Source organism: Mytilus trossulus, chromosome 3 (assembly GCF_036588685.1).
Source record: "Mytilus trossulus isolate FHL-02 chromosome 3, PNRI_Mtr1.1.1.hap1, whole genome shotgun sequence".
Lineage (NCBI taxonomy): Eukaryota > Metazoa > Mollusca > Bivalvia > Mytilida > Mytilidae > Mytilus > Mytilus trossulus.
In genome coordinates this window covers 91,307,513-91,326,152 of record NC_086375.1, presented here as the reverse complement: position 1 = coordinate 91,326,152, position 18,640 = coordinate 91,307,513, and the positions used below count along the sequence as shown (strand labels likewise).

Below are 18,640 nucleotides of genomic sequence, written 5' to 3'. Positions count from 1 at the left end.
GTTTTTTTCGGAAAAATAGATAAAAAAATGTTTTGATAAAAAACGTATAAACGAGACTTGTCGTTTCCGTAGAGACGTTTCAAAATGGCGTCGGCCCCTTGGGTTAAATATGATGATGGGACTTCAGATGGGTTTTCAGCCAATTGTTTTCCTGTTCGAAGTCTTGTCAGGCACCCAGATGATGGTAAACAAGAATTATTCATTTTATGAATACAATTTATTCTATTACGACGAGTTTTGTCCACAATTAATAGATTGAAATAGGCCTAAACATATCAAATCCTTTCAGTAGTTCTCTGTTTAGTTTTACTCCTGTCTCCATAGACTAAAACAGGGCATATACCAGACACCATACACAAGAATCTCGAGTTGTCCATAAATTTAAATTTAAGGTTCATCATAACAAACGGACAAATATGGCTGTATTTACATGCCAAAAATTACTCTGAGTACAGACTTACCTGTAAAGTTGGAAAAGTTTTAATGCCTAGCATCCACTAGATATAAAAAAGTTAAATCCATTTTGCGTTTCAGAAAGATAAAATCTCTTTTGGATTTTGATGGGCATTTTTTTTCCTTCATGCAAAAGGTGTGAAAATTGACTAAGTTGTGGAACAACTATGAGATGCTCCCTCAGGTAAAAAACCGGTTTGTATTGTTTTCATTGTCCTAAATTGACCTGGACACCAGGTATCTTCACAACTATAGGTGAGTTAAAGAGTTTATCTGAGTCAGTGAGTGGACAGTATCAAAGTAATGGAATCCGGGGTTTGTACGCCCTAATTCACGTTCGCCCTAGTATCTGTTCGCCCTGATACCTGTTCGCCCAGGGTCCATTCGCCCTGATTTTTATTTTTTACTAATTGTTGTCTAGTGGCATAATTTTAAGTATTTGAATAAAATATGTTGAAGTTTGTTGAAAAAATCACCGAATATTGATATTGCCGCAATCAATTTCATCATTTTCCCTTAGATTGCAATAGAATACTGGAATACAATGTATTTATCTTTGTTGATATTTGTTAACAAAATAATTGTATTCAGTCATTCACTAATGTATGCAGTATGACTTAGACTAGTCTCAGAGTATTTTAATGAATGAACTTGTAAATCCGTTTTACAGTTCGTACATTTTTTAAAAATTAATTTCAAGCTAAATATATTATCAAAACAAATTTGTTTTTTATATTATAAATCCATCAAAAGACAGGTATCACAATAAGCAGTGATTCGAATTATTTTGTCATAAAACAATAAATTAATAATCCTTAACAAGCCATAAACTTTTAGATATTTCCATGTTTCCATAAATATCAAGAATATATACCATAGAAATATATCTGATTAAGTTTATTCAACTTCAATGCCCTGAATATTAATATTTTTTAGTAGGGCGAACGGACTCTAAGGGTGAACGAACTCAGGGCAAACGGACCCAGGGCGAACATGTTACTAGGGCGAACGGTCCCGATACCAAAGTAATGCAGGTGTTTGTTTATTTTTGCACCTTCTGAAGAAAGGAAAAAAAATGCCCAGCAAAAACCAAGAAAGATTTTGTCTTTCTTAAACACAAAATGCATTTAACTCTTATATATCTAGTGGATGCTAGGCATTAAAACTTTTCAAACAGCACAGGTAAGTCTGTACACAGAGTAGTTTTTGAGGTAAAAATACGGCCATATTTGTCCATTTGTTATGATGAACCTTAAGAAGCCATATCCTTATCAAAATCCTTTCAGTCTGACTCTTTATTTGACTTTCATATGAAGCAAGCGTAACATATGCGTTTACTTTTCTACATTTGCTAGAGGTAAAGATCTCATAAACCTGTTAAACCTGCCGCTTTTTTGCACCTGTCCCAAGTCAGGAGCCTCTGGTCTTTGTAAGTCTTCAATTATTTTTAATTTTAGCAGGTTGGGGACAACACCACCAAATGGGGAACTGTTCCCCAAATGAGTAACAATCCATCATTTGAGTAATCATTTGAGTGCTGAAAAATAAAAATTTCTTAACAGAGTGCTTTTTCTTTAAATGGCACATATTCATGAAAAATGTAGCAACTGTTCCTAAAGATGATTATCCTTATCTTGATTTACTAAGAAGATACAATACACCTTATCGCTATTTGTCCGCCATTACTGGATTCACACAGGTTCCCATGAAATCTTGACGTCATAAAACAAAATATCTAACGCCACAATAGAAAAGTAATTGTTGTATGCGTCAAAAGTTCAAGCGGCCGGCTCAACGATAAGGTGTATGTACAAGCCTATGAAAAATCAGAAAATTTGACCTTTTTTAGGCCTCTAACTTTTTTAAAACCCATAATAAAAATATAGTTGTTTGGGAGAAGTTGTTCCATTTTCTTTAAATTTGTGCCATTTTACCTTAAAAGACCCATTTTTAGAAAATATAGTATTTGGGATACATTCTTCAATCTTTGTCGTGATGACAGAGTAATCTCTCTTGTGAATTATCCTCTCTTGTAAAATTATTATCACTAATGTAGTTTCTCCTTTGTACTTAGATATTGTAGGTGGCGCTTGAAAAATAATATAGAATTATATAAATGTATTAAGTGAAAAAAAAAGAAAAAAATGGTTAATTGGGTTACTAAAATGGCATGAAAAATTAAAAATATTAAAGATTAAAAGAAATTTGTATTAAATTATTCACTAAAACGGTTTGTTTCCTCTATGTACTCCGCTAATACTTGATTGATATTTTCTGCATTTGGCAAATTGATTGTTAATAAATTGTCTAAATCTGTTGGAATTTGTCCTGTTATGAAGTATATTTGATGAAATAATTTGTCTCTGGCATCTGAATTCTGGTCACATTTAAAAAGGAAGTGTTGTACAATTTTGTTTTGTTTGCAGTGATCACAGGTTTCTGAGTTGATGTGCTGGTTTATTATAAATTGGTATGCATTTAATTTAGAATAACCTGTTCGTAAACTGTTGATTATGTTGTACATTTTTTTTGACGGGAAGTCTTTTTTTACTTTATTTTTAACTTCAGGATGAAATCGGAAATAATGACGTCCAGCATTACTGTTTTCCCATCTGCGTTGCCATTTTTTTGTAACAGAATTTCTAGCTGCTTTTTTTACATCTTGTTTTGTAAACACTATGTCATCAACTACTAGTGTTTCTGCTTCTTTAGCAGCTTCTTTTGCCAGAGAGTCTGCCTCATCATTTCCTTTTATGTTGGCATGTCCTGGTGTCCAGTTTAAGTTTATTAAAATTCCATGTTCATTTAAAATTTTTATTTTCCCTTTGATTTAGTTAATGGTTTGATGATAGCTGTCACTTTTCCAATTAAGAGTTAAGACTGTCCGAAAATAACGTTAAAGTATCAATTTGCTGTTTTGAAAAAGATTCTATGTAATCCAGTACAATTTTTATTGCTATAAGTTCAGCTAACAAGATTGATCCTTTGTTAGAGACAGGTCTTTTTAATTTTTCTTCTTGATTATTGATGTAAATTATAGCTCCTGCAACGCAGGGGCCTAGATTTCCCAAACATGACCCATCTGTAAAAGCGACTGCTGTGTTTGGTGTTTGAGATTTGAGTTGTTCAGAGATAATTTGTTTCCCTTCCTCTATTTGGGCTGTTGTTCTTGATTTTGAGCTGCCTATGATACGCCAGTAGTCAGGGGCTCTAATGACTGATACTAGACCTTGGTATTCATACTGTGGTTCTATCTTGTTTATATCAACCAATTCTGTATCTCTCATGTCTTCTGTTTGTTGATACATTTTTCCTAATGGTGATATAAATTTTTCTGGATTTTCAAGCAATCTGTAGACTTATACCGGTGGCTCAGAGCATTGCCCTCACATCAATCGTTTTATTCTAAACATGAAAAAACATCGCAGATTCTTATGATTGTCTTGCTTTAAAAGGTAAAAACAAACAAAGGGATTGAACTTAAACAACTTTACTATAATGTTCTTTTCATAATCTTCATGTTTGACATTTCTCTTGACTTATATGCGTGTTTTTAACAACACGGAAAATCAGAATTACGCAGTATTTCTATTTAGTGTTTTTATAAATTTAGAAACACGTCAGAGGGAATTCCCCAGTTTTGATAAAAATGCGAGAGTTCTCTGAATTCTGATAAATCTATTTCTGTCATATAAGAACTGAAGTGGAGTTTTTCTTATTTGTAACCGTTATGAAACTGTTATTTGAGATTGTACTTCCATAAATAAAAAGAGAACCATCTAAGTCCTTTAATAGACATTTTTAATATACGTTCTTGTTCCAGGGTTTGTTTTGGTAATTATGCGCATGCGTATAGTTTTCTTGACTTCAAGGGGTATTAGATTAAATGGTTGCTCTGGATTCCCCATTCCAACAAAACAGCAGTGTTTTCCTTACACTGGAAGCCAATTGAGAGACAAAAAAATTAGGCTTTGGACATGAATCTATTGCCAAAAGCCTATATCTCTTATAAATGGTCCTTTCAGGGCCATCAATATTTCACCCAAAAAATTGACCTTTGTTCACCCGTTGTTGTACGTGTACCTTTGAGAAATCCTAGAACACAAAAGTATTTTCAAATGTCAGCTTTTGTTTTGTTACTAAAGTTGCAAATATGAGTGTTCAAAGGCCCCTCCACTGTTAGTTAGGTATAATAAAACAATTTTGGTCCTGTAGAATCAATGAATATCAAAAAAATTGTCAACCCCTAAAAGTTATTTCATTTCGGGCTGCTCCCTCAGTGAAATAATCTTCTTCTGATGACAATTTTGGAAATTAATCTTTTCAACAGGCCATAATTGTATAATGTGACATTGGATTAGGAAATAAACCAGAGTGTGCAGAAATTAAATAGTTATAACTTTATCTACGTATACAGATAAACTATTATATAGTCTTGTCTGTAAATTCCACTCCACCTGTCTGAATACGCCAACCATTAACTTTGATCCTTGTAGGTCTCTTTTGAAAATTTTCAGTCTGCAATATTCTTTTACCTTTTATAGAAAACCATTTGCTTATGTCACAGTCTGACATCAAAGGTAGACAATGCAATTTAAAAAACTATGGAAATCCAAACATTCCCCCCTTTAATTATCTTTTATAAATACCTATGGTAAAGTTTGAATCACTTAACTGGACCAAACCAATTTTTACTGGCCTTTGTCCAATGTCATAACTGCATGCCTATAAATCTTTTCACTGTTAAAGCTTCATTGAGTGGAATATAATAAAACAGTAGTCATGTCAATGAGGCTTGATTTGATTGTTCATTCTTGATCTCCTTCTGAAAAAACCCATCTAAGGTAAAAGCCTAATATTTGATGAACACTTTATATATATATATTATAATATTTATTTTATGTAGTCAGTGGTGCATGGCTGTTTGAACAAAAAGCAGAGCAAAGAAGAAGATTCAAGGCAGTGCTATGTACAAAGCCAAAAACATATGCACAGATAAAAGAAGAACGAAAAAGATCAGACCGAGAGGGCACATCCTTTAATCCTGCTGAAATTCCAAACTTGGATGAGGATGAAGAAGAACAGCAGGAGGCACCAGCATTGGATGGTTTCTTCTTGGTATACATTTTACATTTACAAATATATATAATCATAAGAGAATTAAAATCAATTTTTTATCAATGATTTCGTGTTTAAACTGTTATTATATTAACTACTTGTATTTAAAATTTTGATTGTGTGATAATTGCTAACATGTTCAAAGTATTTTATGTTTACATATTGAATTTTTAGGATACCCCTGTATTACCATTAAAGTAAATATATGAATGCATGGTTATATAAGAAATTGCATAACAAAACACAGCTGATAAATAAAGATAAAGAGATGTGGTATGATTGCTTATCACTAGAGTTCAATTTAAGTGGCTGTTAGCAATTATAGACAATCCTATGACCTTAAACAATAAGAAAAACTCATACTGTGTAGTTGGCTATTAAAGGCGCCAACATGAAAAATGTCAAGCAATTCAATCAAAAAAAATAACAGCCGAATTAGATAAAGATATCACAAGAGTGAAATAGCCGAATTATATATAGATACATGTTCATTGTAAACCTACTTTGATAAACAAATGTGTCAGTACTTGCTATGAATGTTGATATGTTAACAAATAATTGTGTATCTTTTAGATGAGACATTGCTGTGTGGAAGACCCTTCAGATTTATGTTCTGTCAACATAGCTGGAAAAGAATTGTCAGAATTTAAAGAGGAAGATTTTGCACTTTTTGATAATGTTGCATATGTGAATGCTTCTGAAAATTATCTCCCTTTTGGTAATTATATATTTAAGAAATTAATTTATTGCATGTAAATTACTTTTGTCATTTTTTGTCCTGAACAATAATAAACTTTTGGTTTGTTTGTGTGAATGTCCTAGGACATCCTTTAATATCTCAAAGCTGACAAAATTCTTACAGAAAGTTTTTAGTCATAAGACTTCAATTGTTGAATGTTCCAACAATTGGAACAAAAATAGTTTACACAATTATTTGGGCCATAAGGACAGGCCTTTTCTGATCTTGACAACAATCAGATTTCTTGTGGTAGAATTATAGATCTTTAATTATTAAGGATGTACCTAACACTACAGGGAGATAACTCTGTAAAATCAGCTAAACATTTTAATTACGTTGTGTTGTAAAGGGAATATAAGCTTCTCAATGATCAAAATAAGTGTTTGCCAAACTGCTATTTAAACAGTGCAATTTTTCTGATATAATGGTTGGTTCAAATTTTTATATTTTTGTCAAAGGGTTAAAGTAAATTAATTGTCAAAATTTTATGAAAATTAAACCAGCCAAATTAATTTGAGTGAAGGTGTTGGGTACCACCTTAAGCAGTTGACAATTAGTTTTCTGTCACTTATCTTTATGAGTTTCAACAAATCTTCAGGGTGATAGATATGAATGACTGATGTTTATTTTCTGTTTCAAGATTATTCAAATATTAAGTTTGTACAATAACACAAATCATAAAATTTTTTTTTGTCAAATCAATGTTTCTGAGTTCCTAATTTTATAAATTATAGTGGAAGTTCACCACTAATTCATGATCCCATTGCTTTCTATGTTAAATTCCTCCGTTTCAAGCAGACACACCTCTTTTATTTTAAGTTCAAATAAAGTGGCAATCATTGCATATCAAAGCAACACTTTATGGTGTCTTGCACTGGAAAAATCAACATACCTTGCATGGCATATATGAAAGAACTGGTTCCCAGAACTTCAGATGTACCAAAACAGGTACTTCAGATCTGACAAACAGACAAAATGTACCCTCTTTTTAAAATTTGGTGCAGTTTTTTTAATATTCAAAACTAAAAGTCCAAAAGTGTTCTACAATGATCACCAGTCCTTCAGCTTTCATTTGATACCAAAAATACCTAAATATTCTACATATTTTGAAAGGTACACTCATCCGTAGGAACTATTTTGTGTTAAATATGTACTACTTTCTGGCATGTGCTTTTGGGCCGGGCATTAATTAGTGGTGTTACACCTAGTGATAACTTGTCAGTATTTTCATTATGTTATTTTTACTTGAATTTGATTGTCTACTTTCAGAGGCTTTTAGAGGTTTTCCAATAATCAGAGAACTTGAGATTCCACTGAATGGCCTCCGGAGTATAAGATTAAATCCAGGGGATTATCCTACCTTAGAGGTAAAAACGATATTGAATAAAGGCAACAGTAGTATACCGCTGTTCAAAACTCGTTAATCCATGGACAAAAAACAAAATCGGGGTAACAAACTAAAACTGATGGAAACACATTAAATATACGAGGGGAACAACAACACAACATAAAAATGTAACACACAGAAACGGACTAAGCAATAGACAAAATCAGATGAAAATAACAAATATAACATCAAAACCAAATACATAAAATTTTGGATAGAAAAGAACCATGACACGTCTTGTAGTAATGTGAATTCACACTCAAGTCATACTTTTAAATCTACACTAAATGGCCACAGAAATCTAAGATTAAAGATTTACAGATGTAGAAGATACAAGGCAATTTTCAAATAATGATTTAATTATAGGCAAAGATCTGCCATCAACATTTAATTCTAAGAAGAAAAATCAAAACAATGATAAAACATTTAAATTAAGATATGACATACATGACATAAGTAAACCAATGACATACATGACATAAGTAAACCAATGACATACATGACATAAGTAAACCAATGACATACATGACATAAGTAAACCAATGATAACAAACATTTAAATTAAGATATGACATACATGACATAAGTAAACCAATGACAAGGTCCTGACTTTTACATGAACTCATTTTCTTATGAGATCTTAACCCTCCTCCATATTCCATCTCAAGCAAAATGTACCTTGTTACATAAAAGTAAGAAATGTATTTTTATTTACATTGATAGTGCACATAGAAATGAAGATGTTCTGTATTGATTTTTCTTTTTTTTGTTACAGATAGTAGATATCTCTTATAACAACCTTTCCCATGAAGATATACTGTCACTGGGTACATTACCTAACCTTAAAGTCTTACATCTGACGGGTAATAACTTCCGATCCTTGCCACCAGATATGGCACTACCTTTCCAGGACACTACAAGGTATGTAGGTTTAATTTTAGTTTCTTGTGTACAATTTGGAAATTAGTATGGCGTTCATTGACATTATCACTGAACTAGTATATATTTGTTATGGGGTCAGCTGAAGGACACCTTTGGGTGCAGGAATTTCTCGCTACATTGAAGACCTGTTTGTGACCTTCTGCTGTTGTCTTCTCTATGGTAGGGTTGTTGTCTCTTTGACACATTCCCCATTTTCATACTCAATTTTATTTAAAACTGGGTTTTTTGTTTTATCATATTAATGGTTAGAAAATTTTACCAAAAGTTCTAAATAATAAATGTTATACATTTGGATTTAACACAAAAGGGAGGTGTGTGTGTGTTTATCTATTTTTCCATTGAAAATTAATATATAGTAGATGTCAGTAAATTATACATCAATTAGACAACTCTTCTTAAGGTGCATTTTGACAAAATACAGAACTTATATTTTTGACAAAAAAGCTGCATTTCAGTAAAAGAATAAAGTTGAAAATTTGATTATATTTCTTGCTAAAAATAATGAAAATGTTTTAAACAGTATTTTGACTTCAGACTGCTGCAAACCTTTTATCTTAAAACAATAGGAGAGTGTAAAAGGTGTAAACACTCTCATACCCAGGAAGTTTTTTTGGCAGTTATTGAGAAATTGCTTTTGATTTTATCTGAAAAGCAGGCAAGACATATGGATGTGTCAAGACTTGAAGGAGATACCAAGTAGACAGATTTTTATTTGTTACAATTTTCTATTTTCACAGTAAAAGAAAGATTCCACGTTTCCGTAACTTAGAGATACTGATGCTGGATGATAACAAACTGTGTTATGTTGCTTTATTTGCTGCCTTGGCTGGTCTTAGAAGGTAAGCATACTAATCTGCTTCATTATTCAGGAAATTCAAAGCCTTTCATTTCACTCTATTATACTCTTTTTTTTAAGAGCATTTTTAACATCCAAACTCATTCATGTATTCAAGTTATAGATTTTAAATTAAGGAATAACAGTACTGTAGTTGAAGAGTTGCCACCGTCAATTGTAGATTTGACGGTCGCAAATGCAGTTTTACTGGCGACGCGGAGCGGAGACAGTAAAACGGAGATTTGCGACCGTCAAATCAAAATTGACGGTGGCAACTCTTCAACTACAGTACTGTTATTCCGATTCTAATGCATTACAAAAAGAAAAAAATACGATAAAACTTGAAAAATTTGTCAAGTAAAAAAAATCCGCGAAACTTCATGAATAATTTTGGCACAAAGACGTCATGGCTAAACGTGACGTCATACAAACGAAAACTTACAAACTGGAGGTTATTTCGTTACCTGTATGCTTCAAATTTGGATAAAATTACATTAAAACGTCAAATTCGAGGTAGGAGTTGTTTTATTTTTGATTATATAGTAGAACATTTGTTGATTCATCAATTCAAAATGGCGGGTCTCTCCTTAGTTACGCCTGGTCAACTGTGGATTTGACGGCAACTGTTAGCCAATGAAAAAAATTGTTAAATCCAAATTGCATTAGAATATGTGTTGATCTGAAAATGGAAAATGCTTAGTATCAATTGTTGTGTTTTCAATAAGTCATCTTTAAACTAAATCCTAGCCATTTTGAATTTTCCTTGGAGTTTGGTATTTTCGTTATGTTATTATACTATTTTTGGTATACTTTGGCAATGTAACAACAACAATTTATAATTTTCTTTGTATTTTTAGACTTAGACATCTTAATCTAGAGAAAAATGAAATATTTTATGTTCCCCAACTGAAATCAGTGGAGGGAAGTATGGTTGTGAGTGAAGACGATTCAGGTGAAAAACGGAAAAAATCTGGCAAGAGAACATCAAGAACACCGAGATCTAGTCGACACAATCGTAGAAAGTCTGACCATACATCAGAAACTTTACCTACTGTTCTATCAGAACCTGGCGTTCCTGTGAATACAGAGGCTTCAATTCCTGTTCCCGCTAATTCAGAGGTCGTCTCAAATTCCAATGAAAAATCAGATACAGAGGGCAAGGTTGACAATGATCAGAAAGAAGATAAAAAAGGTAATATTTACAGTACACGTAATACTGTTTGATGTTACTAACTTTATATCTATGTTTTATATTCTTTCCTACTTTTTTTTACATTTGTTGCTGTATAAAGTTATAAAACTATAAATTTATATTTTATTACCACTTTTATTGTTTCTGTTAAAATTCATGATCAAGTTGGCAGAGTGTTATTTTACAAATGAAGGAGATGTTGTCTTATTGGGTAAATGTAAAATAAACAGCGACCACCTTTAATAAAAATACCATAAAAGATACATTGTAACTTAGTTATTGAAATAGAGATTTTTGTTTAGACCTTTTCTGTAGTAGAGTTAAATGAAAAACATTAGGAGAAGTTTGCAGAATTAGGTGGTATTTCAAATTTTTATTAAACTTCTGATGAATTAAGACCTCATCAAAATGCTTCATGTCATATTTTTTAGTATAACTCAAATAGTTATTTTATTTGAACTTTTTCCAAAAGAGCCAGCAATAGATGTAAATGAAGAGTTTGAAGACTTCTCTAAATCCTTGGCAGACTTGGATATAGATACAGACTTGCCAACAGAACTTGAGCCTGAATTTTTAGCTGATGGATCCAAAAACCCTATTGTTGACAAATTTGGACAGGATCCTAAAGGACCACCATTACCTCCCTTTCCAGAACTTAGATATCTTAATTTGTCTTATAATTTGGTAATATATTATTTATTTAGAATTATACACTCTTACAAAAATGTAGTTTAAAGTTTGATTTTAAGTAAAGATAAACATGAGTCATTTGGATTCTTTTTTTTTTAAGGTGAAACTTAAAGGAGTAAATTGCAAAATATGCCTAATTTTATCTGTGGCTGAACATTTTCTCATTAGCTTAAAAATCTTTATCTTTTTCCATTTAACAAATAATGATTATTACCTATAAATATTGGAAGAAACATGGTCTATTTATATTTTAGATTGCAGAAGAAGAGGCATTATTATCTATAGCAGCTTGGCCCATGTTGTCAGAACTTCTTATAGCAAATAATCCTCTGACAACAGAGAAAAGTGGTGACCCTCCATTACTCAAACGATTCTTACAAGATAGACTGGGAATACAACTTGTCAGGAAAAAGGAAACTGAAACAGGAAAGCCAACTATTGAAGTCCCTGCCAGAAAGTCAAGAAAAGTAGGAAATTTGATAAGATAGAGCCTATAGTAACAAAAGCACCTGTCTAATGACCAGGGGAAATGATTTTATTAGGCTTTTATATATAACACATAACATAACTTGATCATATTATGATCCATTCTATATTATGATCACAAAAACCTCTGAATATCTTCCTTTGAAGTTCAGTTTTTCACAAGGTAATAACTCTCAAGTATAGTACAAATTTTTGTCTGCTGACGGTGACCTTCAACACTTCATAGTCAGTTATGTTAAAAAAGAAATTTTACTCTTGTTTGAAATTTGATAGTATTGACTGCCTTTAGTTACACATGAAAAAAAAAGAAAGAGTAAAAATGGGAAATGTCTGGCTTTCTGGTTAAAATTAGGAAATTGTCCTTTCTATTTGGACATTCTTATAACATATGTGGAAAATGAAAATGAGATTAGTTACTATGTCACAAAAACATAAAGTATTAGGAAAATTTTTAAGGTCAAGGGATTACTGCAATAACTTCTCATCATTTAAAAATCTTAGTATGATATTGAGAATGGAAATGGGGAATGTGTCAAAGAGACAACAACTGGACAATAGAGCAGACACCACTAATGAGAAATTACTTAATCCTAACAGAAAGTTGAAAGATTAACGCTATGTTGAACTGTTATATTAACAACATAAGGATCAATTATTGATTGACAGCTTATACTTTTGTCTCTCTACACATAGTGTGCGTTTTAGTTCAAATATTTTTCTAAAATAATTGAGCTTAATATATTACAAATTACAGGTTTCAAGTAGAGTTCCAAAGATTCCTAAAGTATCAGTAGAAGAGAGGCTCATGCTTGAAGCTCCACCTAGACCTCCATCTGTTCCTAAACCATCACATATGAAAGCCCTTCCACCAATACCGCCTGCTAATAATAAAAACGGTCACCATTCAGGAGAAAATAATATACCATCTAGTCCTGTCTATCAGCGTGCATTTCCAGAACAATCTGATGCACTTTCTAGTTCACCTGTGTATAAAAGACAATTTTCTGAGGAATCTGGAGGTGTTCCTGATTCTGCTGCATATAGACGAGCTCACTCACAAACACCTGAATCAATACCAGGAGAAAGTGATTACAAGAGAAGAGTATCTGAAGAATCGGGAGGAATTCCTGAATCTTCTAATTACAGGAGAGCTCATTCTGTAACCCCTCAAAATATTCCTGGAGAATCTGATTATAAAAGACAATTTTCACCTCAAGAGCAATCTTCTTCTGATAATAAACGACCATACTCAGCAGGAGCAATGCCACAACAGAAGGAACCTGATGATAAACCAGAATCAAAGTCAGCATGGTCAGAAGCACAACCTGATCAAGCTTTCTTTATGACTCAGGTAAAGACCAATTACTTTTGAAAGTTTTCTCTTCATTTATTTAAATGTTGTCTTCAGAGTGCAAGATCTAGTAATTCATGAATTTCTTTTTAAATACAACAATTTAGAAAGAAAAAAATATTTAGATTTTAGGTGCAGTTAGAAACTTAATCAGGGTCACAAAATAATTATTAATGAATAAATTTTATAATTTTGAGTGTAGGGTATAATGTTTTTGAACAGTCCGTCCTTTGTTCCTGTCCTTGTAATCTCAACTCTTCTGAAACCACACATCAGAATTTCATGAATCTTTGTAGATGATAATGATATACTATGGACAGGAAATTATGGTACAAATTCTTTTCTAGGAATTATGCCCATTTGAACTTAGAACTTAGAATAATAGTTTGTCATTGCATCTCCTCTGAAACCACAAAACAGATTATCATGAAACTTTGTAGATAATAAGGAGGTTCTATGTACATGTGCATGTCCACACACAAAAATTATTAGTTTACTATTGTATGAGTTTTTAGTCTTTAAACCTAGAAATCTGTTGAGATTTGTTTTTGTATTTGTTGAGGTGAAGGGTATGCGAGGGTGCTCAAAGGTTCTTGAATTTAATTAATGCTAAAATATAAGTAGTTACTAATGATAAGATGGTACATTTTTTATAGAATTAATTGAGTTGACTGCATGCAATCATGTAATAAAGAAACAAATCTTATATGTTTAAATAAATTTGAATTTTCTAGGTTGATGACACAGAGGAAGCAAAGACTGCAAAATCCAAACCAAAAAAAGAAAAAGTCAAACAAGGCAAATCCAAACCAAAACTAGATGATAAATATAAAGGCTATGAAATTCTTCTTGATTTTGAAGAGGATCCTCATTTTATGGATCCAAAAGGTAACACCTTTCTATCACAATGCATACAATTAAATATTGAATGTTCTACAAAATGTTAAGGGGGGTCGCTTCTCAGTTTCAGAGTAATTAACTTTTCAAAACACTAGTTTATATTGATAAGGAATTAATGAAGGAATCCAAAAAGCAAAAAAAATATATAGGTCACTGTGCTTGTTTTCAAGATATGAACCGTTGAAATTTTGGCGGGAATGTATTCTCTCTTGACTTTTCTAAGCTTTATCATTGACAAGTTAAAGTTCTCAAAAACTGTTAAAAAGTAATTAGAATTTTATAAGACTTTTACAGATGGCTTATCTTTATGTATGTTAAAGAATTTAAAAAAGAAAAATGGGGGTCACCGGGCAATTTTTTTCAAGGCATTTAAATGGATAAAACCAGAGGATTCCGAAAATATGACAAAAATCCAAAACATGACAAGCCAGCTTCCTTAACAGCTTACAAAAATGTATTCAGGAATGACATTCAACATTTTTTATGCTCCACCTAAGATAGTAGATGGGCATGTTCTCTGTTCTGTGCCTCTGTCCATTCGTCCGTCCCTCTGTCAGTCTATCAGTCCTGTTCTTGTCATCTCAACTCCTCTGAAAACATACAACAGAATTTCATGAAACCTTTTTAGATAAAAATGACATTCTATCTAGATGTGCATATCAACAGGAAATTATGATTCATTTTTTTCCTAAGGAGTTTCACCCCTTTGAACTTATTTGCTTCAATATACTACTGCAACAGTTTGTCATCACAACTCCTCTGAAACCACACAACAGAATTCCATGAAACATTGTAGATAATAAGGACATACTATGTTGATGTGCATATCAACATGAAATATTGATTCAATTCTTTTTCTAGGAGTTATGCCCCTTTGACCTTATTTGCTTCAATATACTACTGCAACAATTTGTCATCATAGCTCCTCTGAAACTCTCAACAGAATTTCATGAAACCTAATAGATAATAAGGATGTACTATATAGATGTTCATAGTGACAGAAAAATATGATTCAATTTTTTTCTCAGAAATTATTTTATTTGTCCTTTAACAATTTGGAGGTGTGGGGTATGTAAGCATGCTCACTATGGTTCTTTAATTGTATATGTGTTTTATTTCTTTGGTCTTTTTTGGTATATTTATTGTATAAAAAATTAAAAGTGGCATATCATGAAATCTTATGATATAAAGATAAGGAGATGTGAGTAAGTCTTGCTATAAGTGGACTATCCACAAAGACAAAAGAAGTGAACAATTCCAGATCAACATAAAGTCTTCATACATTTTTTTTCTTTCTATTTATCAGATATGCAAGGCAATGTTAAAGCTTTAAAGTTTGCACTTGGACATGAACTTGTATATAGGGATGCAGCAGCTAGATTGGATCGCATAGAGAAATCAGTAGAACCATATAAAAAGGTAAAATATTATATTATTTGAAACACTTTTATAGGGTAGTAAATTATGTTGTTTGAATACTGTTTTAACCAGTTCTGATGATTACATTTAGTAAATAACTTTCAGGACCTTTCTCTAAGGTGTGAGCCATGCTTGACTGTTGTAGCTGTGCAGTTTAAAGATTTAATATGATAGATTTACATTTGTCATGGCATGTATTATTTTTATATTTTTCAGTAAACCAGTATACAAAATATATTGTAACCATCAGTTTTTCTGATTAATTTTCTTTTTATGTAATGATATATACTGTGGAAACGGTTTAAACTAAACACTGAATCTTCAGTATTTCTCTGAGTTTTAAAAAAAAAATGGAAAAAAGACTAAATTTACCTGGAAGAATTTAGAAAGGATGAAAATAGACAAAATATACAAAGCTTTAGGAAATAGCAATCATATATCTTTACTACAGTGATGAATCTTTTTGTGACAATCTACCCACAGTGTGAAATGCCTAGGGTAACTGAAATGATGATGAATTTAATTATTTTACAGTGGGAGATGCCACCCAAGGTACCAAGGAAGACTAGGGGAGAGAGAGTGGATTCTGTGCTTACAAAGCTTAAACATCGTGAAACTGTTGATGAAGCCAACCTCAGCAATGTATTAAAGGATACTCGTTCTAAGAAAAAACAGTTCCCAGAGGCACAGACTCTTCTGGCTGAGGTTTGTAGTTGTTTTAACCACAACTAGTTCTCATACTTATAATTTAATATCTCAAAAGAAATTAGGGAGACTTATTGGTTTTCTGTCTACTTTTATTTATTACCAGTTAAATTATTCTTTCTTTCTCTGCATATGAAATGAAATAATTAGCAGTTCTCTAAAATAGTAAGTCAGATATCCCAACAGTAGAACCTGCTGGTTTAGGTTGCAGTTTGTAGATTAACAGGTTTTAAGGTGTTTTTTGGAGGATATTTTATTATGCCCCATTTATTATGCCCCATTTATGGGCATTATGTTTTCTGTCTCGTTCGCCTGTCCGTTAGTCTGTCCTAATTCAAGGTAAAGTTTTTGTCAAGGTAGATTTTGATGAAGTTGAAATCCAATCAACTTGAAACTCAGTACACAGGTTTGCTATGATCTTTCTAATTTTAATGCAAAATTAGAGTTTTTACCTCATTTTCACAGTCCACTAAAGATAGAAAATGATAATGCAGATGGGGCATCCGAGTACTATGGACATATTCTTGTTGAAGGCTGTGTTCATATTGTTTAGGTTATTCTTGCATCAGTTAAAACCGTTTTAAAATAAATCTTAGTTGCATTACAACTATACAAGGTGAATACAATACAGTTGTGATTTTTATTTGTTAAAGTTCCTTATTCAACATGTCATCATATAGTATTTTTCCCCCCTAGATTTAGACTTTACAAGTAATAGACTTAAAATGTCTACTTTTAATTTCAGATTCAGAAGAGATACAACACAGTGAGGGTTAATTCAATGAAGGAAGCCAGAGAAGTCAAAAAGATCATGACAGGAACAGCCCATGATTTATCTAAGAAAGCAGAGATATTAAAAGCAACATAAACCATTTAAATTTGATATTGTTTAACACTTGTAAGTGAGAAAGGACGTCAGGATCATTGTACAAATAGATGAAAATGTTTGCTTTTCAAGATATATGATTATAGTTTGCAACAGATTGCCTTGAAAAGAAATATTTTTTGAAATTTTAAACCTTCTCCTTTGTTTAACTTCCCTGTTACTAGTTGTTAAATTCAGCAATATTTGATTCCCCCTTGATTAAGAAACATATGGTAATGTCTGTGTTTTAAAATTTTCTAGATACTGATTGGCTGCATTACTTTTATTTTGGTCTAGAAATAAAAAAAAATCAAGGATTATCTGTTAAAAAGAAATCATGTCATTGTATGATAAGGCTTTCCTGTGGCCTTTTTTAAAATAAAAAAAATATGAGACCACTAGAGTCAAACAGTTGATATTTAAAAAAGGTTAGTCAACTGAAATGTTGTGACTGCCTCTATAGTTTAATAAACACTTACAGTTCAGTTCAGTACAGTATGTTAAAGATCTAAGAAAATTCATTTAAACTAGCAAAAAGACGTTTTTGGAGCACTATTAAACATGCTTTGTATAAAAAGGAAAATGCATAAGTAGTAAGAGATATGTCAAAAATTATTTGCTTTACTCAAATTTAATCCTTTTTCACCTAAAAGTATTTCTAATGTTTAGTCTGTTAATGCCAGATTTTTTATGTAAGATAAAAGTTGTGTCATTTTGTATTGTTGTGCATGTGCAATTTTGTAAAAACCAGGCTGTGATAAGATGATACAATTTAATATGTATTCTGTATGTATGTAAAGTTATTCAAGCTGCACAGATGTGAGTGCTTTTTGTTATTTAATAAATGTTTATAAGCCTACAGCGTTTTTTTTTAATAAAAATTGTTATAAAGCAGAATAGCCGAAGAAGTTAGTTTCTTTAATAACTCTTTTTCCAGTATGTTTGTTTGCATACCCCTGTTATATCTTATCCTTCCCAATAACACAAATGACACTTGGAACAAAGTCAGATTGCTTACATTTCAATTATTTGTTGGATACAAGAAACATGGATAAACAGTGAGTTTCCCACTTTTATTTGTGAGTTTTCCTTTTCTTAGTCTTAGGTTCATTTCAAGTATTTCAACTTTCTTTGTGGTCAAAGAAGTTTCCAAATCTAGTCTACATTGATTGGTATCATTGGGAACAGATATGTTAAAAATCCCACGGTTGATGAGTTGAATAAGGTTAGTGACCAGCAAGTGTTTGAATTCATATTTTTATAAAAAAAAAAAGAAATCCAATTCACGATATGAATTTGAGTTATCACTGTTTTTTTCTGAAGAAAAAAAATGACTAAGTATTCCATGCCAAAAGATCTCTGAGGCTTCTCATTTGTCAGCAAGACACATGTTTAGTCATCAAGATTCATCAGTTTAATATAATCGATAGACAAAAACAAATACAGGTCATAAACCAAAACCGAGGGAAACGCATGAAATGCAAGAAAATGACGACACAACATTTAAATGTAACGCACACAGAAAAGAAGCATTTGTATATTTTGCCTTCTTCTGCAT

The 18,640-nt window shown here is 31.8% G+C and overlaps 1 protein-coding gene across 1 annotated transcript; it reads left to right on the top strand.

Moving 5' to 3' along the window:
- The first annotated feature begins 62 nt into the window (after positions 1 to 62).
- On the top strand, positions 63 to 17,941 carry LOC134712829 (X-ray radiation resistance-associated protein 1-like). The gene is made up of 14 exons (XM_063574774.1): positions 63 to 184; positions 5,360 to 5,571; positions 6,145 to 6,289; positions 7,580 to 7,677; positions 8,473 to 8,618; positions 9,377 to 9,478; positions 10,332 to 10,666; positions 11,139 to 11,350; positions 11,611 to 11,823; positions 12,597 to 13,193; positions 13,928 to 14,081; positions 15,400 to 15,512; positions 16,047 to 16,217; positions 16,963 to 17,941. The coding sequence occupies exons 1-14, from the start codon at positions 85 to 87 to the stop codon at positions 17,083 to 17,085; spliced, it is 2,721 nt and encodes a 906-aa protein (XP_063430844.1). The 5' UTR covers positions 63 to 84; the 3' UTR covers positions 17,086 to 17,941.
- The last annotated feature ends 699 nt before the right edge of the window (positions 17,942 to 18,640 follow it).